Genomic DNA, 25,947 nt, shown 5'->3' with positions numbered 1-25,947 from the left:
GCCAGGTCAGACTGATTTGGTGGGCACTGGGGAGCCCACGTCCTCAGTGCAGGTGGGCCAGGCCCCCCACCATCCATAAACCTGTTGCCACTTTGTACCCATTTATTCGGTTTAAAGAACTACTCTCTGGCCGGCAGGAGTCCCACACGGTCCGGGATTCTTGGCCCAGGCATACACAAAGCTTCCCGCTATTCCGTCTAACACTAATCTAGGTACTGCCATGAAGGGGATTTGCAGATAAAATTAAGATCCCCAATCTGCTGAGCTTATGGTAGGGAGATGATCTGCACGGGCCCGAGTCCTTTAAGGCGGGGCGTTTTCTCCGAGGGTCCCAGAAGAAGAGGTCAGAGGTCAAAGCATGAGCAGCAGTGGGGCTGCCTCAGTGGCTCAGTGGCTGCCTGAAGACGGGAGGGGACCACGTGGCAGGGGTGCAGGCAGTCTCTGGGAACTGAGAGTGGCCCTGGCTGACAGCCAGCAGGAAAAAGGGACTTTCTTCCTGCAGCCATGAGAGCTGAATTCTACTGACGTCAGTGAGCCTGGAAGTGGGGTTTTCCTCCAGTCTCCTGATGGGAGCCCCGCCTGTGACCATGATGCCAGCCTCGTGAGACCCTGAGCAGAGACCCCGTCTCACTGTGAGATTTCCGACCGACAGAATTGGGAGTGAATAAATGGGTGGCATTTTAAGCTAGATGGAGCTAGAAAAGTCCAGGTGGCATTTAAACTAAATTTGTGGTGATGCTCCTCCTTGTGCTGCCTGGACATTAGGCAGTTCCCATCATCAGTGGAAATTAGTAGCTGATTACACAGCCAAATCAGTTTGGCAGTTCTCTCATTGAGTGAGTTCTGCAGCCTCTATAATTACTTTTTCATGTTTTTTCTTTGTTTTCTTTTTTTTTACTTTTTTACTTTGAATTTCAAATTTACAAAAATATTGCAAAAAGGACAAAGAATTCCGACCCCCCAATTCCCCAGATGTTACAAAAGCAGAGTACAGTCACCCAAACCTGGAGATTAATGTTGGCACAATACCATTCCTGTTTCACCTGCTGTCCTACTAACGTCCCTTGTGTGGCATGGGACGCCATCCAGGGTCACCTGTTCCATCTGGGCTTCATGCAGCCTCAGCTGCCTTTCAGCAAGAACACGTCCTCAGTCTGTCTTTGTCTTTCCCGATTTTGACATTTTTGAAGAACTATTTGCTAGTTATTTTTGTAATGTCCCTTATTTTAGGTGTCTCATATTTCCTCATGGTCCAATTCAAGTGATGCGTTCTGGGCAGGACCAGTACACATGCAATGTATCCTTCCCAGTGCATTATATCAAGAGGCACCTGATGCCGACTGGGTCCATCACTGGTGACTTTGACTTTGAGGATGTGGTCCAGGTGGCTTCCAGGTTTCTCTGCTGTAAAGTCAGCATCTTCCCCTTGGCAATCCATAATTACCTTGTAGGAGCTACTTTGAGACTATTAATAGCCTGTTTCTCACCGTGTTGTTGCATGCTAATTTTAGCACCCACGGATGGTTCCTCTGTGAAATAATTATGTCTGTCCTATTTGCCAAAGGGTGACTTTTCTAGCTCCATGAGTCCTTCTACATCTATTCTCTAGGATTCTAGTCATTTCCATAAATTCTAGAATTTGTGAGGAAACGTTTTACCTCCTTCCCTATGTATTTATTCAATGTTTTATTTATTTATGTCGGTACGGACTCAGGAATTCTCGCTTTATTCTACGGGTCACAATCCATTACTACCATGATTTATCTTCTTGCTCAGATTGGCTCAGAGGAGCCCTCTCAGCTTGGCCTCTGTGGCTTTTGGACACATCCTCGTCATTTGTTGGTACCTCAGCAAAATGATTACTTAGTTTCTGGCACCACAAGATGTTCCAGGCTCATCTGGTGTTTTGCTGTTCCAGCCCTCCAAGATCTCTTGGTTCCTTCAATCGGAGACTGGTATTTAGAGACCAACAGTCATGAGTTTGGTGGGGCCATATAACTACTCTTAATGTTTACAGTTTTCTCCGATACTGTGGATCATTGACTCGTTCATGGTTACCTAGTTAGACAGGCGTGCACCGGCATGCGCAGGCGTGCACACACACACACACGCACTCACAGGTTGGTAATGGACCAGTGAGCTCATCCCCGGGCAGCTGGATTTCCTTTGTCCCGCGCGACCCCATGGAAGCTCAGCCCCAACATTCCTGGGCCGGCGGACGTGCTCCCATTGCTTCTCTCCTCTTCTGGGACCCTTCCCTCTCACTACCCCAGGGGCCCTGCTTCCACCTCTGATAATACTAATATCAATAATAATAGCGGCTACCTTTCATTGAGCACTTGTGCTCCAGGCAAATATGATTTCGCTGAATCCTTACAGCAATCCATGAAGAATGCATTATGCCCATTTTACAGACAATACTGAGGCTCGAAGAGGGTACGTCATAGAGCCTAGAAAGCCCTGCAGGGTATTCTTAGCCAGTCTCTTCTCCCCACCCCTGCTCTTTGTATGCAGCCATCCTAGGGCTGGCTGGCTGTAGGTCGGCCTCTTGGCAGAACCCCGGGAGCTGCCGCCAGGGCCATACCCTGCCAAGAGGCATAGAGTTGGGGGCTTACCTGGCAGTGAGGACAACCCCCCGCTGGACTCTCCACACTGGGGACTCTCGTGGGGGTGGGGGTGGGGCTCTCAAGTACTTCACGGGCCCTGCTGGTCCCTGTCCCCAGGCACGCCTCTTCCTTCCTTCCTTCCTCCTTCACACACTCTACCACACTGTTCCCTGGCCCTGAGCAGAAGGTTCCCTCCTCCTATGGCCTGAATTCCTTCATTGGAGATGAAACCTTACATTCTACAACTAAAGGGGAAAGGCTTGAAAATGCAAATACCTGCTAAGGAAGGGCTATGGGAGGGAGGTATTTCCAGGGTAGAAAGCGTGAAATCTCTTCTACCTGAATGTCACCCTCCCTTTGGAGAGAGCATGAAAGCCTTCGGTGTGGCCTATGAACTGGGAAAGAAATCTGGGCAGAGGGCCCTTCGCTTCTTGCAGTAAGATTGCTCGGCACTTCCTGCCCCAAGAGCCTGGGCGGGGTGGCACCCAGCGGGGCATTGATGCCAGAAGAGAAGGGTGGCTCGAGGCCTGGGTGAAAGGAGCCCCGGGTCTGACCCAGTTCCCAGGGGGCCCTCACCCCACAGCCCAGACCCACGCCCCTCTCTGGGCCTCAGTGCCGCAGGACACTGGGAGAACTAGCACCAACCTTAGCACCTGAGAAGCTTGCTTGCCATGCAAATTCTTGCACCACGCCCGCCCGCCCCAGACTTAACTAGAAAAGAAACTGCCTGGGAGGCCCAGCCACCTGTTACAAACCCCGCCCTCCAGCCCGCTCTCCTGCCTGCAAGTTGGAGCACCTCTGTCCTCAGACTCAGTGACCAGATGATGCTACTGATGGTGACCATTCTAAAGTGACGGTAGCTCGCATTAGACCGAGAAGAGAAATGTCGGCGGACACAGTTGGCAGTTTGGAGAGTAATGACGAAATGACTTCACTCTATGACTCACACCATATTGTTGACAGTGCCTGGGAATATATTCTTGATTTCAAATTGTTTCACTTCTTGCCTCCACGTCAAAAACCAGAACGCCATGTCCCCCCTACCTCAGCCCATTTTCCCAACCCGTACCAGGTCCTGGCTGCAGTGAGCTCCTTCTTGGGCAAATCCAATTTTTCTTTTAAATTTTTTGTAAAGATTTTATTTATTTATTTTACAGACAGACACAGCGAGAGAGGGGACACAAGCAGGGGGCGTGGGAGAGGGAGAAGCAGGCTTCCCGCGGAGCAGGGAGCGCAGGGCTCGATCCCAGGACCCTGAGATTGTGACCTGAGCCGAAGGCAGACGCTCAATGACTGAGCCACCCAGGCACCCGCAAATCCAATTTTTCACACCACTCGTTTCTCTTGTGCGAACTTGCCGGCGTCGTTCCCTCCCTTGTGCAGAGGACGAGCAGAAACACTCTTCGAGTTATGAAATGTCAACATCAACCCTCGCTGGCTGACTCCGATTGGGAGTGAAAGCACAAATGTCCCAGGATTATTAACAACACCCAACGTCTGAGAGGCTGCTCTCCAAAATGACAGAAACAAGACAGCAGCGAGTCCCATGCCCTTGTTCCTCCATAGGATGACGCTCAAAGTGGAGAGATCAGGCTCCGGGGGTCCTAACTGGTTTTCCTCACAACGCTTCTGATACCAAATATGTGGGGTTTCCACACCAACAGGCAGTTGTCTAGGTGTCCTGTCATTCAGCTCAGTTCTGACCTGACTCCCTGGAGTCAGCAAAGACCCCACGGGGGGGGGGGGGAGGGCTCAGTCCCACAAGACCGCCCCCCACTTCAGATGCCAATACAGCTACTGTGTGCCCAGGTCTCCCCTCTTCTGTCCAACTTGGCTACAAAGTCTCCACAACTCTCCCTCTTTCGGGTTTGATAATTTGCTAGAGCTCAGAAAAGTGCCTTAATCTGTTATTATCGGTTTATTATAAAGGATACGACTCAGGAAGAGCCGAGCAGAAGAGATGCCTAGGACAGAGGTGTGTGGACCTTCCATGCCCCGACCATGCCTGCAAGCTCTCCCAACCCGGTCATTTAGGGGTTTTTATGGAGGTTTCATCACGTTGGCATGACTGACCACTGGTGATCTGACTCAATTTCCAGCCCCTCTCCCCTCCTCGGAGGTGGAGGGGTGGTGTTGAAAGTTCCAGGCCTCTAAGCATGATATGGTCTTTCTGGCCACCAGCCCTAGCCTGAAGCTGCCTACGTGTCCCTGCCACCACCCGTGCTTTCATGAGTGTGCAAACACTCTCTTATCCCTGTGCAGATTCCAAGGGTCTGGGGAGCCGTGTGCCAGGAACTGGGGACAAAGACCAAATATGTATTTCTTACTGCATCACAATCAGCCACATGAGTCCACAAGGTAGTAAAGCTGCCAAATACAAGGAAGAAAGGCCCATCCACCTCAAATTGCACGTCCTCTGGTTTCACTGTGACTCGCGGCTGGACAAGTCTGAGATGTGCAGTCTTGCACACTTTATCTGGCCTCAGATAAAATTTGCTTTCCTTGGCACGTGAGTCCATGGAGTAAAGTACAAGTCCACCGAGTGTTACAGTTGTGGCAGGGAAAAGAGCAGAGGGGGTTGACAATCTCTCAATCTGGCACCCCCCTCCCATCCCTCACTTCCTGTTCCTCTTACACAGACCGGCACCCACACTCATGAGGCCTGTGGCACAGGGGTTGAGGTCTGAGAGCTCATGATCCCAATCTCCAGCCAGGCCCATGCATGCAACAGTGTCTTTCCAGAAGGCTCTACCGAGGGCCATGTCCCAAGCCAACCGACTATACCTTGTCTGAACTAACAATGCCTTCCTTCTCCCAGACATGGGCTCCCTTTGAATGTGGGGCAGGAGTTTGGATTACCACCCATAAGAGAGAACAGCCCAGGAAACTGATTCTAAGAAATGATTAAAATCAGACAGCCCTCTGGCTCTGACTTTTCAGTTCACCTGGATGGCTTTTTTCACTACATGGAAAGTGGGGAAATTGCTATTTGCATGAGTGTCTTAAATATTAGATCAGGAGACTGTTCCTAACATCATTTCCTCAAATTGCAATATAAAATAGCACTTTCCACAGGAATGAACAACTCTCAGCTGAACAGAAAGATGACCTGCCTTTGAGATATTTGACCCCATCAAATAATCAAGCATTTCTCAGGTGCTGGCCTTTACAGAGGCAAAATGAGTAGTCATGTGAGGAATGGCCTCCCTCCTCTCTCTAGGTTACCGTTCCTCAAGTACCATTATTTTTATTATTTTTGACATATTTAGCGACCTGTGTGTGAGGTGCTGTTCCAGGTTCCCCGGGAAACAGCAGTGACCAAAGGAGAAAAACAGAACGTTTGTCAGAGGTGGTAATTGTTGGCGGGGGTGGGGGTGGGAGTAAAGCGGGGCAGGAGCCCAGGAGTGGGAAGGGTTTAGGGTTTTTGAACGAGGGTGGCCAGGGAGGCTACCAGAGATGCACCTTGAGGGGTGACTCCCTCCAGCCCTTTCATTTCAGTTTAAGCCAGCCAGCCACTTGGGCCGTCCCCCTGTGCCTGAGGACGGAAACATAAGCGCGCGGTAGAGTTCCCCCAAAGCCTTCCGGGGAGGGCGGCCCCAAGCCGCCCGAAGGAGCCGGCGAGGGGGTCCGACGCCGCCCCTGCGCAGGAGGCGGGTGGCCCGCGGCCCCGCGGCGCGCCGGCAGCGCAGGGGTTAAGCGGGTTCCGCCGGGCCCGCCCCGGAGGCTGCGCCGCCCGCCTCGCCGCGGTTCCTCCCTCGGGCTGTGACGCGCCCCGCTTTGCCCAAATATGTCCCTTCCCCGCCCTCGCCCGGCGCCCGCGAGGCGCCCCCGAGCTGCGGGGCTGGCACTCGGACGTCGCCCGGCCTCGGAGTCCCGGGACGGCCCCGCGGGGCGCCCCTCTCCGCGATGCCCTTCAGGAAAGGTAGGCGCCGTCCCGGCGAGCCCACCGGCCCGGCCCTGGCCGCCCCCCCCCCCGCCCCCGCGCGCGCCGCCCCTCCGCGCCCCCCCGCGCCCCACCCCTGCCGCCGCCGCACGTGCCCGCGCCGGTGCGAGTCGCGCGACGTGGAACCAGCCCCTAGGCGCGCTGCGTTCAAGTTCGCGGTGCTGCCGGAGCAGGTTCGCGCGCGCGGACCCGCGGCCTGGGGGCCCTCGGGGGCGGCAGCTTCGCCGCGTGGGCTCCCGGCCGCGCACTCCGGTTGCAGACTGAGTCTGGGGGAGGGACGGCGGGGGGCGGGGGCGCACGCCGGTGGGGAAGGCAGGTCTGTGTGCGAGTCCTGCCGCCGCGCTTCTCTGTCCCCCGACTCTTGGGAAGTCATCCGACCACCCCGGAGCCTCAGGGTCTTCTTTGGCCAAACGGACAGGAAGAGGGGCGACTGCATGGGGACCGGTGGGAGGGTGCACGGAAAAGCGAACAGACGTGTGGTGAGGTGGGCCTGGCCTAGGACGGGGCCCTCCAGCAAGACCTTGCCTCGTCTGGCCCCCTGCGTGCAGTGCCCCACCTGGCCCTCCTGCAGGCGTTCAGGCTCGTTCGCTGGGGCCTTCCGTCCTGCAGGGGGTGGTGGGCCGCACGGGGCCTGTCTGCGAGCCCAGATGCTCCCATGGCCTCCTGCCCCGAAAGGGGACCCCCCCCCCGTTGTATTGGGCCTCATTTTACGGGCGGGGTGATGGAGGCCCTGATGCTCCCAAGTCACTGCAGGGCTCGGCTGGAATGCTAGCCCGGGACGGAGAGGAAGACTCAATTGCACTTTGCAGTCAGAGCTATTTGACTCCTTCCCTGTTTGTTCAGGGTTCAGGCTGGGAGGGGCATGGGCTCCGGCGACCCCCTGTCACTTAAAACCCAAGGCTTCTGCACCCCCCGGGGTACCGTGGCCTGGTGAGAAGGGAGAGGAGCCCTCCACCCCTCCCGGGTGCCTGGGACTGAGCTGTGTGGCCCTCTCCCTGCTCCCTCCCTCCCTGTGCTCTTGCCTTTTCTTCCCTTCCCTCATAACTCAGAGTAATAGGTTAATGCAGTGGTTGCCCGTGATGCCCTGTTGGCCTTTGTCCCTTAAACAGAGGTTGCTAAGATGCCACTTCGAGCTCCTGGTTGTGAAGGTGGGTGGTTGGCACACCTTGTTCTTTGGGGGATGGTGAGAAGTGAGGTGACCGCTTCTGAGAGCCGCCCTCAGTCAGCTGATGACGTTTAGTGCCATGGTTGCTGTCCCCAGTTGTCTCCATGATTCCCGATGTAACACCGTGCCCTCGTCCGGAGGTTCCCTCAGCTCTCAACCTGACCGCGTTTAGCTGCAGCGGGAACAGGGGTGTATGTGCTGAGTTCACCCCTTCTTCCCGCTTGTTTCCTTGTGGTCTCTGGTGGCAAACTTCGAGAAGCCAAGGATGCCTGTCAGCTCGACCCAGCACTTGTTGCAGGGGGTGGGGGTTGGGGGCGGGGGGAGAGGAGCAGAGGGGCTTATGCATCAAGGATGAAATAAATACCTGCGCTGCTAGATTTCACTCGGTGATTGATAGAGCAGGACAAAACATTTGCAAACTGCTAAACGTTAAGCTTGTTTTCTTTTTTAAATCTGAAGAGAACTTTGTTGCACGAAGGGAAAATGCCGTTCCTTCATTCTGTGGACGCCAATTCCTGAAGGTCCCAGGATGTGAGGAACAGACCTGGCTGGGTTTTCCGGAAGCTTTGGTGGTAAACCAGGGCAGAGACTCTGGAGGGCTTCGAGTCCAGGGCAGGACTTCTCTACTCTAGTGAGTTGTGATCTCCTATTTAGAAGGAAGCCCAGGTGGGAGTTGCAGGGAGACCCGGTTTGTCCAGTGTGGTGATGGGACATCATCTGGAGCTGCCCCCGTGACGGGGGCTCAGCACTGTATCCCTGGAACTGGCCAGGTGGTGGAGACTTCAGTGCAGATACTCTTTTATGTCTTTTTGGACTTTGAGCCATCTGAATATATTTACTATACAAAAAAAGTAATTTAAAACTTAGGAAGAGACTTCCCGGCTCTTTGCCGCCCCTCACCAAGATGAACAGAAGCCAGGTGGAGAAGGACTTCCTTCTAGCTAACCTCTAGAACGTTACCGCACTGCTCATTCCCTTCCCGCGCTGTTTCTGTGTCCTGACAGGTAAGACTTTGGGATCAGTTCGGTCAGAGGCCTGGCGAGAAGCATGGGGCATGCTCGCGTGTATGGGGCACGCTGAGAAGAGATTAAGAAAGGGACTCTTACAGAGGTTTGGGCAGGGTGTGGGGAAGCCACAGAAGAGAGGGCAGAACCCCAGGCATTACCACACGTGCCAGATCAGAGCTGACCCTCCCTTAAGGATTCAGGCAGCTGACAGCCTTCCAGAGAACAAACTGGGAGAATCAGCACCCCTGGCCCTCCCTCCCTCTGATCTCAAGGCATCGGCCCGTTGATGTCCTTGTAGGTCCACATGCTGGGACGCAGAGCTGGGCGGACTCACCTTTTGTGGTGGGTGGATCTGGTGAGACAAACAGACGACCAGCCCAGTATTTTAGGTATTGGTCCTGTGTCTTGAGTGTGGGAGGAACGCAGCCGATGGCTCCTGAATGCAGAGTTCGGAGACTGCATGCTGCATCATTCATTCTCTAGATTGAGTGCTTGCTAGGCACCAGGCACACAGAAGGTGCTAGCTGAATAAGATCTGGCGGTTCCCTCCCTGTAGTTAGACCTTCACGGTCTGCCTCCCCAACATGGTCCACGGTGCTACGGTAAGTCAGGCAGAAAGCCCGAGCGTGAATGGATGAACAGATGTGACTGAGACCGGCCCAGGCAGCAGCTGACAGTGACCCCCCCCCCCCCCCGCCACCGGGCAGGTGGGGATGAAATGCACACTCTCACTTCTTTCCTTGGTCGGTTCCAGGGTGACAGTGGCCACGGTGGGGGAACAGGGTTGGGTCCTCCGCCATGTGGCTGGAGGAAGTAGGTCTGGAGAAGTCAGCCTTGAGGTTGGTTTGAGTCAGAGGAGGAAATGTGCTGCCGTGAGAACAAGAGGGGGGCGGGCAAGAGGAGCTTCGGCCAGACACTGGGAGGAAGGCCAGGGTGGCTGGTGAACGCTGGGATGAGCTGCGGAGGAAGGCTGAGGGAGTTCTCCCTCTGGAGGCCTTCCCAGGTCGGAGAGGTCGGCCCTCCCCCTGGGATTTGCGGGTGGCTCTGCTCCGGAGGCCGGGGTCTCGACGACATTCTCAAGGGCCCTTTCTGGTCAACAAGTCTGTCACACTGTCTTCAGAGAGCAGGGTCCCAAGTATTCTAGCACACTGCCCCGCCTTCAGAGCGGACAGGTGGAGGGTCTGCCTGACAGAAACCAGACTAACGTTACCGAGCACCCCCCCCACCCCAAGTGCCTTCCGTGTGTGCACTTAGCTCCCGGCTACCCTCTGTTGCACGTGGCATCGTGCCCACTGTGAAGATGGAGGGCATGCGGCTCACGGGGATTATGCAGCTTGTCTAGGCTCCCTCATCAAGCTGGGTGCTCAGCGGGGCTGGGAGGCAGACCCCCTGCCTTGTGCCTTTCCAGCATGGCCCGTGATGGGACTGGAGGGGAAGGGACCCAGAATACGACTGGCACCAGGCAGGAATCGCAGAGTATGGCAAGTCCGCCGTTAGGAACCAGCTACTTCTTTCAGGTTGGCAGCGAGCAGGGAGACAAGACGAAGGTGCCCGACTTGTCTGGATCTTTGAGAGGTGGATGGATGCAGGTGGGCCTGCCCAGGAAAACCCCAGCCTTCTGCCTCTCCTCACACGGCGCCGGGACACTGCTGTCACGGGTGCTGGTCCCATAACCCCGGCTGGTGTCGTGGAGCTGAGGGGCCAGCCAGACGAGAGGCCACGGCTGCGTGCCGGGCTGACCGGTGCCTACCGGGTACTGAGGGAACAGAAGCGAAAGCCGAGTACCGCCGTCGCAAGGGATGCGGGCCCTTCGGAATTCCTGCAACTCACAGCATTTTTGGACCTTAAGCCCAGGACCTCTCCTTCTTTTCTTTCCACTTCCCCACTGGCTGTGCAGAGAGCAGATCGTGAAAAGACAGTCTCCAGGAGGGTCTGGGCACCCACCCTGCACTCCGGGTGTCTGCATCCGCGGGCTGGGTTCTGGGGCGCGTTCTCCTCCCCCGGGGCCCAGCGACTTACTGGACGACATTAGGGCTCCCGGGCCATTTCAGAGTTCTGTCCCTGATGTGACTGCAGCATGCTCCCCGAGGAAGGAGACCCGGGGATGGTGTGTATGAAAATGCCATGGCCCGGGAGCTCGGGGGCCAGGTAGTGACGGGCCTACCTGTGTCAGGTGCTGGCTGGGTTATCTCAAGCCACTTAAGAGCGTATGGCCTCAGTTTACCCATCTGGAAAAGAGGGTGTGAACTAAGATTCCCTCCAAGTCTGACTCAGCTTCCTCTAATCATTTGTCACATAGACACTGAGTGTCCCGAACTACTTGGCCAAGCTGGCTGCAGGGGGCAGAAGAGATCCCCTCTGTGCCTTTGTTCCCAAACAAAACTGTGCTAGGCACCCTGGCCTCGTCTCCCCCAGGGTCTCCAGGAGAGAGCTACGTTTTAGGGAAGTGGCAGATGACGAGGTCATGGCTCTGTGTTCTCTGGGCTCAGTGTTCCTTCAGCTTTGACTTGGAGATTGAAATTTGTGCCAAAAGGAAGTTAGTGTCGGAGTCTAATTTCTTGAATGTGCATTAGACCCATCTGTCCTATGAAGTCAGTCTGGAAGTCCCTGTCCATCCATAATCGTGGGTCTGCTGTTCCTTCACGTAGCTCCAGGGCTAAGAACTTCTTGCTGATCTTCCCAGAGTCTAGAGTGATCATCAGTGGCAGGCCCTCCAGTGTGGAAGTTTAGGTACAGTGTCCTTGCCCCACGCTGTGTTGACGATCGGTTTGTCAGAAAGAGAGCGTCCCTCACCCCCCGGTGTCCTTGGCCAGACGGAACATTCCAGAAGTGTGGTCCCCTGACCTGGCTTTTCTGCCTTGACATGCAGGGTGCTGAGCTGTGCTGATGCTTTTTGAGGAAACAACTGTGTTCTTTCTTAGGGCCGAACTGCTTTGGTATTTTTACTGTCTGCTTGACATACTGAACCCTGGCAACAGGTTGGATTCAGGAAGCCTCCCCCTGAGGCTGCGGAAGTCACTCTCGAGCCTTGGGGACCTGGCTCAGCCCCGCCACAGTAAAAGCAAAGTTTCATCAGTCAGTGGGGGCAAATGGGAGCTCATGGAGGTACCCCAAGGAAGTGTGGGCTTCGAAGCAGGAAGAGAGAAAGAGAAAGATCTTGGCCAGGAGAAAGATGCATTTTGATGCCCACAGACTCTGTGGACAGCCTGGGGCCTCGGCACAATGCCCACATGACTGCTCGGGTGACCAGAGGCTGGCTGGGAGTTACGGGTACAGAAGCATCGTTTCCCTTTGGAAAAGGCCAGACCCCATGGCTCTTCTTCCTGGCCACACATTTGGATTAACCAGGGAACTTTTAAAAAAGTCTGATGCACCAGAAATTCTGATGTCATAGTTTGGATTGATGCTTGGACAGACATTTTCATAAAACAGTACTTCTCCCAGAATATGTAGCACACTGTGATATTTTGTCATCTGTTCCATTTCATTTTAAAAAGGACTCTGGTCTGCCTTCAGTAAATTGATTTCAAGGCCACTAATGGCCACTAGTGGGGAGTAACCCATAGTCTTGAAAGTACCGTTCTCGGGTGACTGACAGCTCAAACTCTGGAGGCTGGGAAGCTGTAAGCCGCATTTCCCAGACTCCCTTGCAGCTAGGGCTCTGAGCATGATTTAGGGTCTTCTGCAAGATCTGAGTGGTCATGCTTCCAGGCTTCTGGCAGGTACTGCTGTGGAGGCATCTGGCCTCTCATGGGGGCTTTTTGAACCAGGCAGCCTCAGGAGGAAGCAGTGAATCTGGATGAAGGGATGGAGACCCCATGCACAATCAGCCATCTGCAAGGGCCACATTTCCCTGGGGACATTCACAAAAATAACCATTTGGGGGAAACCCTAAGAAAGGGAGCGTTATAGGCTCAGTAGCTGAGGACGTTTAGTTGAAAAGGCAAGAAACCCAGCTGGATGCCAGCCGGCTGTCCCCGCCTGCTGCTACCTCTCCTAGCCGGTGGTGTTACTTCAGTCACTTCTGTACGCCCTTCAGTCATCTGGCAAACATCTGTTCAGCGCCTAGTGGACCAGGTGTGGGTGAAGAGCTGAGAGTACAGCAGTGACCACCGTAGGCAAAACTGCCTGCCTCCGTGGGACTTGCATTCTAACGGGGGGCAGACAGGCAGTAAACAGATAGGTGAGTAAATACAGAGTGTGCCCGGTGGGCTGAGTGCTCTGGAGAAAAATGAAGCAGGAGAAAGGAGGAGGAGGGAGATGGGGGCAAGCGGCTGTTAACTAGGATGGTCACCACAGGGTGACATTTGGGTAGAGACTGAAGGGACTGAGGAGTGGACCGTGCACTATCTTAGGAGAGTGCTCTAGCAGGGGGAAGTGTAGGTGCAAAGGTCCTGTGGCCACAGTGGGCTGAGTGTTGGAGGAACATGTGGAAGCCAGTGAGGCTGGAGCTGAGTGAGTGTAGGACACCTTTCAGAAGGGTAGCAGGGCAGGTCCTGTAAATCAAGGCTACTCTGAGGCCTTGGCCTCTTCCTTGGGGTGGGATAGGACGCCCTTGGAGGGTTTAAGCAGAGGCGTGGCATGAATTAACTTTGTATGATGAGCCATATATGCAGCATGTGGCTGCCCTCCTGAGACTGGACTGTGGGGTCCTGAGGGTGAGTCAGGGAGACCAGGTGGGAGTCTGTTGGGTGAGTGGTGATGTTGGGTGAGGTCAGGGTGGGGAGGGGCAGGCGGGTGTAAGTGGTTGGATCCTGAGTATATGTAGGAGACACAGACCGCAGGGTTTGTGAGGGATTGGGTGGAGGGGAGGAGAAAGAGTGAGTCACGGAGCGCTCCTACGCCTGCTCTAGGTGACCGGGAGAGGTGCCGGGAACACTGGTGGTTTCCCGAACGGCTGTGTGGCCAGCAGGGGTGGGGACGCGGCTGGACTCCCGTGGAGTAACTGTGTTGAGCAGCGGATCTCCCCAAGCAGCGGTTCTGTTTGTATCCATGGTTCCAGAGGCTTGGGACTCAGCAGGAGCCTTCTAGAAAGATCTCTTATGCTCTGGGCCGACTGCAGGACAGATACTTTAAGAACAAACTGGCTCTCAGAATCAGGGTTGATTATTATTGCCACACATAAGGGATTCCTCACGTTTGGATGTGTTTTACCTGTGGACGCTGAGCATGGTTACGGTCCAAGCTGGTAGAGAAGCGTGCGGTGGGTTTTCTTGTTGCCAGAGTTTCTGTGTCAGGGGTGCCCAATTGCTGGTTAATTTCTGCCCCTTCTTCGGTTTCCTTAGCCTGTGAAGGGCTCCACTGTAGGGCAGGGGAAAACTCCACTCCAGAAAGGCTTCCTGAGCAAACTCGGCCCAGCCACCAGCTGGCTAACTTAGCTTCTGGGCCGGGTGACCAACTCAGCCTGGTTTGCCCTGGGTTTCCCCTCTTCAGCATGGAAAATCGTGAGAGCCAGCGAGCCAGCAATTCCCCCCCGGTCCCAGGACAGTTATCACCCCACCTACCTCCAGCTAACCCTGTGCCCCGGGCTCGCTGGCCTCATTCAGAGAAATAGGGTTTTAAGACCTCATTAACGTTCGAATAACAAAAGGAAAGAGTCCAAGCAAATGTTATGGTCCTGGGCCATAGACTTGAAACTAGGGGAGATCCGTTTCAAAGCAGTTCTGCCAACAGACGTATAAGAAAAGACAAGAATTTTGTCCTCGACTTGCCGCCTCATAATAGCGGGAAAGCAGTCGGAGTCTGCAGATTGGCCAGTTTCTGTGTGAAAAACCTAAAACCTGAATGTCACACTTTTATAATAAAAAAGCGAGTCAGTCAGCATCCACCTGACCATGAATCGTGTTTGCTGAACATGAATGGAGAACAGCAACATGGAACCTACTTCAAGCCGAAACCATGTTTTGTGCCAATCCTGGATTATATCAGAGCTTTTCACTTGAAGTCATTTGAATGAAGCAAAAGGTCATGTTGTCACTGCTGCTTTATAGGACATTTCTTAACCTTATAAAACTTCAAAAAAACTCATTTCGGAGTGCCTCCCAATAGGTGATAAGTGGCATGACAATAAAATCATAATCCACGCGACAGAAAAACCAACTGCCCCGGGAGGTGAGACAGTCCTTTTTTCTCTGTGGCTGTGTTCCTTCCTCTGCCTTCTGTTAGAAGAACCAGGGTTGGTGTTTTTGTTTTTTTGTTGTTCTCATAGTTTTTAAACATTTAAATTCAGTTAATTAACGTATAACGTATTACTAGTTTCAGAGGTGGAGGTCTGTGAGTCATCAGTCTTACATAACACCCAGGGCCCATTACAACACACACCCTCCCCAGTGTCTGTCATCTAGTGACCCCACCCCCCACCCCCTTGCCCTCCAGCAACCTTCAGTTTGTTTCCTATGGTTAAGAGTCTCTTATGGCTTGTCTCCCTCTCTGGTTTTGTCTTGTTTTATTTTTTCCTCTTTTCCCCTATGACCCTCTGCCTTGTTTCTTAAATCCCACATATCAGTGAGGTCATGTAATAGTCTTTCTCTGATTGACTTATTTCGCGCAGCATGATACCTAGTTCTAGTTCCATCCACGTCATTGCAAGTGGCAAGATTTCATTTTTTTGATGGCTGTGTAATAGTCCATTGTGTATATATACCACATCTTCTTTATTCATTCATCTGTTGATGGACATCTGGGCTCTTTCCACAGTTTGGCTATGGTGGACATTGCTGCTGTAAACACTGGGGTGCACGTACCCCTTCGGATCACTACGTTTTTATCGTTGCGGTAAATACCCAGTAGTGCAATTGCTGGGTCCAAGGGTAGCTCTATTTTCAACTGTTTGAGGAACCTCCATACTGTTTTCCAGAGCGCCTGCACCAGCTTGCATTCCCACCAACAGTGTAGAATAGAAGGGTTCCCCTTTCTCCGCAACCCCGCCAACATCTGTCTTTTCCTGACTTGTTAATTTTAGCCATTCTGACGGGTGTGAGGTGGTATCGCATTGTGGGTTTGATTTGGATTTCCCTGATGCCGGGCGATGTTGAGCACTTTTTTCATGCGTCTGTTGGCCATCTGGATGTCGTCTTTGCAGAAATTGTCTGTTCATGTCTTATGCCCATTTGTTAGGAAGAACCAAGTGACTGGCAACACCTTTTAAAAAAATCAGGTAGTGTGGAACATAAGATAAGGAAATAAAGACACTGAATCTCTTCAGGGACCAGCAAAGTGCAAATGGAGACCACAGTGGGAGACACAGTTTTACCCCTGCTTGGTTGGCAGAAGTGAAGAAGTCTGCCGGTGTAAGGTGTTGGAGAGGGTGGGGGTCAGAAGCGTTTCTGATACATCGTGACGGGTGGGTAAATTTTACAAGTATAAACAGGAAACAGTTTGGAATTATCTTGGAAAGGGGGGGATTCACATCCCCTGTAACCAGGTGTGTCCTTCCTGGGCATGTCACTGAGAGGAACTTGTGCACAGGCGATGTTTGGTCTAAGAGGAACGGCCCTAAACAGCCAAATGCGCACGCGCAGGAGAGGAGGGAATGCGTTCTTGCTGCAGTAGCGCAGTGGAATGTTTGTCGTGCGGCGGACTGGACGCACCCCGCACGGAGAGACAGCGGTATTCGATGTTGTCACGACCGTTTAAAAAGATTGCAAGACATTAGATGCAGCACAATACTTTTTTAAATAAAGTTAAAACGCCTAAAACTAAACAATATGCTTTTAAGCAATGCGTACATAACAAAACAGTATTTCTTCTATGAAGTTCAGGATAATGGTTACTTCTGTTTGGAGAGAGGCAGGAGCAGGGATGGGGAGCATTTATATAGCTGTAACATAGGGTAAGAAGCTCGGATGTCAACGGGCTGATGGATTTCTGCTTGTCTATTACATCGCTTCAACAGATGGTGTAAAACAGGACCATTCAGGGATCAGTGATGACTGTAGGAGGTGGACCAGGGATTATGATGAACCGCAATCTCTGTGCCTGGGGCCCAGAGATAAAGAAAGAATGAAGAAGAATTGCTCCTCCTCCTTGTTAAGGAGATCAGCAGTTCCCAAAGCTGTGTTTCCGTCGTTCGTAAAATAGTTGTAAGGCAGTTCGAGTGGCCTTGCCCACCATAGTGAGTGGCTTCTGAATGAAATGCGGTGAGAAGAGTATGGGAAATCTCCTTCGTCAAAGTAGAACATGAAATTGTATTTTTAAATTTTAATTGCTCGTTTCTATTATTACCAATGACATTTAAGTTTTGACAGAGAAATGAAATTATTTAGAGTCCATTTCAAGTAGTAGGTACTTTTAAGTATTAGGTCCTTAAAGGTAGGGACCCAGATTGGATAGATAGAGACAGACAGACAGACAGACGGACACTGACTGTACCTGCTGGAGTGCAGCCTCGGCATTAGCGTGGCCATCGGCCAAATGCATTTGGTGTCTGTATTGTATTCAAGTTCATTTCCTGCTTTTGATGGTTGTATTGTAGTTGCACGGTAGGAAAGCATCTTTGCTTTTAGGTAATACACATGGAAGTATTAAGAAGAAATGGGGCAAATTTTATCTTCATGTTTCAGAAAAAAATAGTATGAATTTTTAAAAAACTTAATTTATGTACTATCTTGTATATATAAAATACATATTTAAAAAACAAAATAACATACCGAGAGAATGGTAAAAAGCAGATGTCGCAAACTGTTAGTGTGAATTGGCGAGTCTGGGTGAGGGATACACGGGAAATGCCTTGTGCCACTTAAAGTTTTTCTGTAAGGTTGAAATTATGTCAAAAGGAGAAGTTCAAACGGAATGAGAGATGCTTGGTCACCTCTCCAGCCTCATTGCCTAATCTGGTCCCCTGGTTCCTTTTGCCCCATTCTTCCGTCCTTCAAGGTGCCAGGTCATGGCTTGGGGCCATGTTCACTCTGCCTGGAATATTCCTCCCTCAGAGCTTTGCACGGCTGCTTCCTGCAAAGCATTAGCTGATTCTCACCTCCTCACAGAAGCCTTCCCTGACCACCCAGCTAAGAGCCCTCACTCCGTCCCATCCCTCTCTCCTCAGCTTTCCTCACCCCACGGCTTCTGAAGGTACAGGCAAGAGCACTTTTTATAGATTCATAGACTTATGACCCAGCACTTCTGCTCCTAGGTGTGTGCCCAAGAGAAACGAAAATATGTCCACACAAAAAGATACATATCGATTTTCAGAGCAGCGTGACTCATAATACCCCTAAAGTAGAAACCACCCAATGGCCATCAACTGATCGATAAATAAAATGTGGTATATCCATACAATGAAACATCGTTCAGTAAATAAAAAGGAATCCTCTATCTACAAAGCAGATGAGTCTTGAAAAACATGCTCAGTGAAAGAGCTATTCACAGAAGGTGGTATGATTTCGTTTATATTTAATGTCCAAAAAAAGCAAATCTGTAGAAATAAAGTAAATTTGTGGTTGCCTACAGGTTGAGGAGGAGGGATGTGGAGGTGTGACAGCTAAAGGGTTCTTTTGGGGTAATAGAAAGGTTCTAAAATTGGGATGCTTACATGAGTCTGTGAATATATAAAAAACATTAGATTGTGCAGTTTTAAATGGGTTGACTTATATCTCAATAAAGCGGTTCCAGAAAACAAACAAAAGGAATTCATCATCCTCCACGGCAGCTGGTTTCTCAGCCTTCGAGAAGCAAGGCTTTTTGTCCCCATTTTCTGGAGAAGCAGAAAGATACAAAGATTTTGCAAACTTTGTCAAGGTGGATGGATGACGAGGAGGAAGGGCTGAGGCTGGGACCTAGGTTGCAGGCTCCCTCAACTTCTGCCTGGTGCATCAGGGTCCTTGTCCTTCTTCCGGGGCTGCGGGGGCCAACTTTGGAGGCAGTGGTGACCATGGTTCCCTACCCGAGAGCTGCCCCAAAGCAGCACAGAGACCTTAGACAATATTAGAGATGTGCTGGGCAGAGACCCGTTTTCTGGTCCCGTGACACCTCTCCTTGTCATGGGGCTGTGAACTGGTCACCTCACCTCTCTGGACCTTCATTCTCCCATCTATAAAGTCAAAGAATTAACTGGAGTATCTCTTCCAGCTCTTGCATTCTATGATTCTAGAGATTCTCTTTCATCTGTTGTAGCATAATGATTGTTTTTAAAAATATGCATTTGATTTTTAGCCCCCAAATGGGTGTGGTCGTGATTCTTAATTTGTGATACATCTAAGTGTTTTTAATTATCTCAATGGGTCTTAAAAAGCTAAGTTGAATTAATAGCGCTTCTTCATCCCCTCCACAAAACATGTGTCAACCTGAGCTCTGGACGAGCCTACGTTGCCAACTTGGACAAATCATGGCAAGCCATTCTCCTACCATAACATGGCATATCTCCGCCATACTCTGGGGTCACTAAATCTCTTGTCCTTAGTGAGTCCAGAAAAGTGGTTCACAGCAAGACCTACGTCACTCTTCTTTTTGTTACTGGCTTACATTTTACATCTCTTTAACGCAGAGGCATAGAATATATATAGTTAAGTGTACAAATTCCCGGTGGTTTTATACATATGTGTACATCCATGTAACCCAACGCCTGACCAAGCTATAGAACATTTCCAGCACCCCCAGAAGGGCTTCCCAGCAGAATCCACTATGCAGACTTCTCTCATTATGAATAAGTTCTGCTCACTCTTGGAATTCATACAGATGGATTGTACATTATGTATCTTTTTTTTTTTTTTTTTTTTTTTTACGTTATGTATCTTTTGAATGTGGCTTCTTTCCCTCAACATCCCAACTGGATTTTTTCCGTGGTGTTACGCATGGAAATCCTTAGTTCATCCTCATTGCTATGTAGTATTCTACTGTGAGAATAGTTGGCGTCTTGTCCCTTTGTTTCCTTTTTTTAATTTTTAAATTTTTTTATTTAAAAAATTTTAATCCCAGTATAAGTAACGTACAGTGTTATATTATTTTCAGATGTACAATTAGTGATTCAACACATCGTGTCCCTTCTATTGTTGACGGGCCTTTGGGTCATTTCTGGTTTGGGTTATAATGTTCAGAGCCACCATGAACATTCTATTTGTACCTGTCTTTTGGTTGGTAAGAGCACCCCTTTTGGAATTGCGGGGTTGAAGTGGAATGGTAGCTTTAGCTCCTCAGTCAGTCTTGCTCTGGACGATTTTCTGCTCTGGAAACTAGAGACTGTATTATCTATCTGATCTAGAGGAAAGGTACTGTCTTCCTCAGGAAAAGTTTACCTTCTCGAGATTTTTTTTCCCCCTCACATCTTCCTGACCATGTCTTCACCCCTGAAAACACTGTTTCCCCATTCTTTCCGTTAACTGTGCCATTGCACACTTTTCCCTGTGCACACCCCTCGCCCTCCCAGCCGCGCTCTTCTCATCAGCTCCCTCCTTGGTACGTTTGTGCCGTAGCTTCAAGGCCCCCCTCAAACCACAGCCTGCCTTGAAGTCTTCAAGCCGGCGGGAATCATGGTTCTTGTGCTATAATTTGTGTTCATGCTGTCTCCCCAACTTGACCGTAAACTCCCCGGGCCAGCCTTGTGCCTGGTAGAGATGATTGAAGACTCTATGTTCGGGTAATTCATTTATGGGAACGTTAATACTTCCGTGCACATAAGATTCCTCAAAGAATATCATTCTCTGACTTGAGGTTACTTAATTCTCCATTCTTGATGAAAATTTCAAAGTGCATTAGAATCTTATACTATTTCCTTACAACGATCCTATCAAAGGTGATCCTTTGATCAGGGGAGCCTGGTCTGCTGAGGAAGGAATAGAAGGTGCGGGGCACCTGGGTGGCTCAGTCGGTTGAGCGTCTGCCTTCGGCTCAGGTCATGATCTCGGGGTCTTGGGATCGAGCCCCGCATCGGGCTCCCTGCTCAGTGCGGAGCCTGCTTCTCCCTCTGCCTGCTGCTCGCTCTGCTTGTGCTCACTCTCTCTCTGTCAAATAAGTAAATTAAATCTTTTTTTTTTTTTTTCTTTTTAAAAAGAGGAATAGAAGATGTGCAGCTTTTCCATAGTGGCTCATGGAACTTTTGGCCTTTAGGTCTCTGGGTGTAGTTGAACGTGTAAAATCGTTCAGGTGCCTTATTTTGGGGTGCTTCATTTCATTTCATTCTCCAGTGCACCCTTCCTTCATCCCTACCCCCTTCTAACAAGTCACACACTTATTTTTCCAAGGGAGACCACTTACGGTTCCATGCTGCTCTCTCCACCTTGCTTCGATTGTGTCCTGAGTCATTCTAGTTGGGAATATCCTCCGTCACGATCCCCTAGGGTGTTGGGTGGACGTTAAAAATGAAACAGAACCTCTGAGAGGGTGGCCCTGGACTAGGCAAGGTACCAGCGTTCAGCGGTAGTGGGTCTCCCCTAGAAGGTGTGAGAACCACTGCCGACGCTTTGCCCACCTCCCGTAACAGAAGGAGACACCGAATGCTTAACCTACAGCCAGAAATGCGTCGCAGCCGAACTGGCCAAAGGGAGGCCTCGATTTCAGGAGACCTCTCTGACCCACTGAGTCTCCCAATAACCAATGCCCATCATGTTCTTTGATTTGAAACAGAAGTTGCAGAAGCTGCCCTCCTTCTCGAAGTCAGTCACTAAAGTGCCTCCTTGCTGAGCCATGGGGCTGTCTCAGGCACTTGCTGTGTGTGTCCACCAGCCTCTGAGCTGCCCTGCTCCGGGGAGATATGCCTTGTAAGCAGATGGGAAATATTTGTCGGCACCAAACGTATAAAACACCTGGGATGTAGGGACTCACTTGCCACACACTTGTCCCTTTAGTTTCGTACGTATTTTCTTCGTGTATCTACACGAACATACCAACCTTGACTTGTGTTTGCCTGATGACGCAGAAATGCAGTTTCTTGGCCCATGGATCACTGATTGTGTGTTAGGAAGGTAAACGTGTGCGAGGACAGCGAGAGACTCTTGCCCGGGGAAGTTTTCATTTCTGTCTCTTTGTACTTTAAAGAATGTCAAGCCTTCAGAAAAGTTGGCATAGTGAATGGCATAGTGAACAACCTCCATCCCCTAGATTCACCAACTGTTGCATTTTACCATCTTAGTTTCTCAGTTGATTTTGTTGATGTTGAACCATCTGGGGAGGAGCTGCAGACATCATGACATTTCATCCCTAGATGCTTCAGCGTGTTCTTCCCAAGAACAAGAGCATTCTCTTAAATTACCACCACGCAGTTATCATCCTAGTTGGAAACTTAGCAGGGACACAAGACCGTTACCTAGTTGCCAGTCCATATTTGAATGGTCTCAGTAGTGTCTTTTATAGATTTTCTTTTTCTTTTTGCATCTAGGATCCAGTCAAGTGTCACACATTTATCTAGAAGTCTCTTTTGAGCTAGGAGAGTTCTGTAGCCTTAGTTAGTGTTATTTTAATGATACTGATATTTGTGAAGACCCTGGCCACTTCTTTTGCAGGAAGCCCCTTAATTTGCAATTGCCTGATTGTTTTCTTATTCAACCTGTTTGGCAAGAAAAACTGCACAGATGCTGTGTGTCCTTCTTACTGGCATTACATCAACAGACTAGGGGGGCAGCTTGTCCCTTTAATAGCGATGTTAAATAACTCTGGTCATTTGTTTGGGCTACTCATAAAGATAACTTTTCCCCTTCCAATTACAGATGTGCCTGTGGAGTATCCTTTGGGGTCACTTACAAAGTGTGAAGCAAGCACTCTGTTCCCAATCATCTTTTATGCAGTGGTTTCAGCAGGTATTGGTGATTCTTGACTGAAACACTGATTATGGTGGCTAAAAATGGCAAATTTACATTTCTGTCATCCTCTTGACATTTGTTAGTCGGCCTTCCTTTGTAAAGAGGAGGCTTCCTGCCCACCCTCCCCTTTGAAATAGATTTCATTTCATTATTATTAATAGTGGGAATAGTATCAATACAGATTCAGGGATTTTGAAAATTATTATTGCATGCATTATAATCTATTCCTGACATTATTCATTCTGATGCTCAGATTGTCCAATTTTGGCTAAGAGCCCTTTCAAGCTGGTTGCCATGTGTCCTTTTGACACATCCCCCTTAGTTTGTGAGCTCTACCTTATATTTTGGGACAACCAGATGCTCCAGGCTCAGGCACTTCCCGGAGGAGCCCTGGTGAGGTTTAGTGGAGAATGATAGTTGGAAACAAAGGTCTGGGCTCTGCTGTGCTTGTTGTTCCTGGGGTAGCATCGTTTCTAGGGCCTTTCCAATTGACAGAGCTAGGAAACAGAAGTTTTTTAAGATCCTAAGTTCACGTTGCTCTTATTCCAGTCCAGTTCCAGAAAATTCCCTCTCCTTTCCCCATTCTGTAGGTTGTTTTTTTCATTTGCTTTTTATATTTTCCCCAGGAGTTAAAAAAAAACTTTTTTAAAAAAGATTTTATTTATTTGAGAAAGAGAGAATGAGAGAGAGCACGAGAGGGAAGAGGGTCAGAGGGAGAAGCAGACTCCCCGCTGAGCAGGGAGCCCGATGTGGAACTCGATCCCGGGACTCCAGGATCATGACCTGAGCCGAGGGCAGTCACTTAACCAACTGAGCCACCCAGGCGCCCCCCCCCCCAATCTTGAATCTTCTTTACTCCTGGCCTTACTATGAAAATAAAAATCCTCATGATTGATGTCTATTTTCCCCATAAGTGATGACACTGAGTAGATCATAAATTCAGTGCAGAGGTGGAGGCTAATGCCAAATTTCCTGAGGCTCTAAAAATAGTCTGCTCAGATAGGAGAGCCTGGAAGGAAACACAGCCCGGAATATGTTATGTTTTTTTCCTGTATTTTCCAGTCATTTCACAATTAATGTATATTACTTTTAAAGTAACAAATAGGAATATTTTAAGGCAAAAGAAACCTATATAGGTTGGATGTCAACACCTTGGTCCTCTGTAGTGTAGGGAAGGAAAAATAATTTTCCCTTTTCCCTTTTAGATTCTTGGCTGAGACTCTCCCTGCCCCTATAAAAAATAAACAGGAAGGAAAAAGCCAATTTTTAATTATGTATGTGATGTGCATACCTTCACGAGCCGCACAAAGATACTGGACTCAAACTGCCAGGCAGTTGAGCCTCCTGGACCATTCTGAGCTAAGGAAAGGGAGAAGGGTCCGGGGCCTCAAAGGCAAGGAAGAATACTCCCAGGAGGGTCAGAAGACGAAATGTATGGTAAACGAAGTTTGCCCGGCCACGCATGGAAGTAGGGTGATGTGTGGGCATGGCTGTCGTCCCGGCATAGGCCCCCTTTCCCTGTCAATCCCCCCTACAAAAGGGTATCTTATACTCTGTTTGCAGAGCTCCTGTGTGTCTGCAGTTTCTCCAAAATAATCCTTATGCCAAAGAGGCATATTTTGGGGTGGCATATTCTGGTGCCCTTCCATATACCTCCTAGGAGCCGGGCACTGTGGGGACCGAGCGATGAGGAGGGCAGGGCTGGGGGGGGGGCCTCTTCCCCAGCAGGAAGGTCAAGGAGGGGCCCCCCCACCCTGCACGCCCCTAGCCCTGGAACCCAGGCTTCCTGGACGGTGCCCCTGCCCGCGCCAATTTTCGGGTCCCCTGTCGCGGCGGCGCCGTGGGGCAGGAGCCGCCTCGCAGGCCGGGGGCGCCACAGAGCCGGCCGGCCGGCCCGCCGCTCCCTCGCTCCCGCTGATGCCCGGCGCTGAGGTCAGCGGAGCCCTGCCGGCCGGCCAGGGGGCAGGTCAGCCTGGGACGCTCGGCGCGGGGCGGGGCCGACGGGGCGGGGCGGGGCCGACGGGCCGGATTGGCTGCATGCGCGGCGCACGGGCCGGTCAGCGCGCGCCCCGCCCCGCCCCTCCGCGCCGCACGCCGCGTTCACGTGGCGCCGCCCCAGCCTGCCCCGCGCCGCCGGGTCCGGCACGTGGGCGCGGCGTGCGCCCCGCGCAGCTGCGCGCCTCTTGGGAGGCTCTGAGCTTCCCCGCCCAGTGGCCTGTTTTCGTTTTCTCGGCCAAGTTCTTCCCCCCCCCCGCCCCGCCCCGCCCCGCCCCGGGTTAGGTCTGAGAGCGGGCGCGCGCTGTTAGTGCGCCAGAGGAACTAGGTCGGCGGGTGGCTAGCGGAATCCGGGGTTGGGCGGGCCGGGGCGGTAGTGCGCGCCGCACAGGAAGAGGGACACACGGGAAGCGTTAAAGGAAAGTCAGAACGTGGGAGATGGCCAAGGAGCATGCAGTGTTTTTATCTTTGGGGAGTAGTTGTAAGTGCCCGACGCCGCTTTTTTCCTGCTGGGCATCCTGGACGCGATGTTCTGTGACAGTCACATCAGTAAACAGCCGGCTGGCACGGTGTTTTGGGCCACAGGGTCCCCAGAAACCGCAGCCACGTTCCGAGTGCAAGTTGTCCCAGCTCCTGGTTTGGGGCCCAGACTCACCACGAGCGGAGGACACCCCCCCCACCCCCCGCCCCACGGCCTAGAATGAATTGGGACTGGTTGCCCCTGAGTTTTTTGGGAGGGCTTGGAGTTAACTTGCCGAGAGCGACTCAGCTGGTGGAGGGGCAGGAAACCAAGTTCTAGGAGGAGTGAGTGCTCAAAGAACTGGGGATGTTTAGCCCAGACCAGACAGGTCCCAGGGGCCTGTGAGCCTGTCTGCAAGTGTTTGAAAGACTCACGTGATCAGATTTGACTGGTCCCATGCCACGGTGCTGGGGACAGAGCGCTGTTCGCGGAAGGTGAATTTCAGGTCAGTTACAGGGACGGGGCAGGAATGAACTTTGTGGAGTTCTCTTCAGGAACCAGGTACAGCTAGGCATTTGTACCTACCAGTAAGAGAATGGGGGAGCTCAGATTCGGGTTTTCATGTGCCAGACTTCATAGCCTTTGCCTTTCATGGTGCATTTGTCTTAATGGAATGGGTTACTTTGGGAGTAGTGCCAAAGAGTGTTTTCGTGGTTGGAACACATTGCACTAGAGGTCATTCGGCTGTGCTTAGCCATGTCAGGGATTCTCTGCCTGGGATGAGGTAGAGACGAGGGAGGCAGTCCTGGGCCAGAGGAGGAGGCCACCTATCTCTCCAGCAAGTCAAATTTTCCAGCAGGGCGCGTCTCCGACCCGTTGTGACTATGAAGGCTCTCCACCTTGTTAAAGCAATAACTTTTTTTTAAAGATTTTATTTGTTTATTTGACAGAGAGAGACGCAGTGAGAGAGGGAACACAAGCAGGGGGAGTGGGGGAGGGAGAAGCAGGCTTCCCGCGGAGCAGGGAGCCCAATGCGGGGCTCGA

General features: G+C 51.3%; 1 protein-coding gene and 1 long non-coding RNA gene across 2 annotated transcripts in view; one reads left to right on the top strand and one right to left on the bottom strand.

Annotated features, from left to right (window-relative positions):
• The first annotated feature begins 6,429 nt into the window (after positions 1-6,429).
• Positions 6,430-25,947, top strand: part of PFKFB3 (6-phosphofructo-2-kinase/fructose-2,6-biphosphatase 3) — a 93,218-nt gene continuing 73,700 nt past the window's right edge. Inside the window, exon 1 of the mRNA XM_028114694.2 lies at positions 6,430-6,528. Coding sequence (XP_027970495.1) covers positions 6,513-6,528 — 16 coding nt within the window. The 5' untranslated portion in view covers positions 6,430-6,512. The remainder of the gene's footprint in view (positions 6,529-25,947) is intronic.
• Positions 16,418-17,438, bottom strand: LOC114217741 (uncharacterized). Its single transcript, XR_003611035.2, has 3 exons — positions 17,370-17,438; positions 17,092-17,218; positions 16,418-16,882 (listed from the first exon to the last, which is right to left on the bottom strand). It is a non-coding gene; the product is annotated as an uncharacterized LOC114217741 (long non-coding RNA).

The sequence above is a fragment of the Eumetopias jubatus genome, unplaced genomic scaffold, assembly GCF_037043125.1.
Source record: "Eumetopias jubatus isolate StellerSeaLion01/CBP00866 unplaced genomic scaffold, mEumJub1_p1.0 scaffold_8, whole genome shotgun sequence".
In the NCBI taxonomy this organism is placed as follows: Eukaryota; Metazoa; Chordata; class Mammalia; order Carnivora; family Otariidae; genus Eumetopias; species Eumetopias jubatus.
This window is presented reverse-complemented; position numbering and strand designations above follow the sequence as displayed.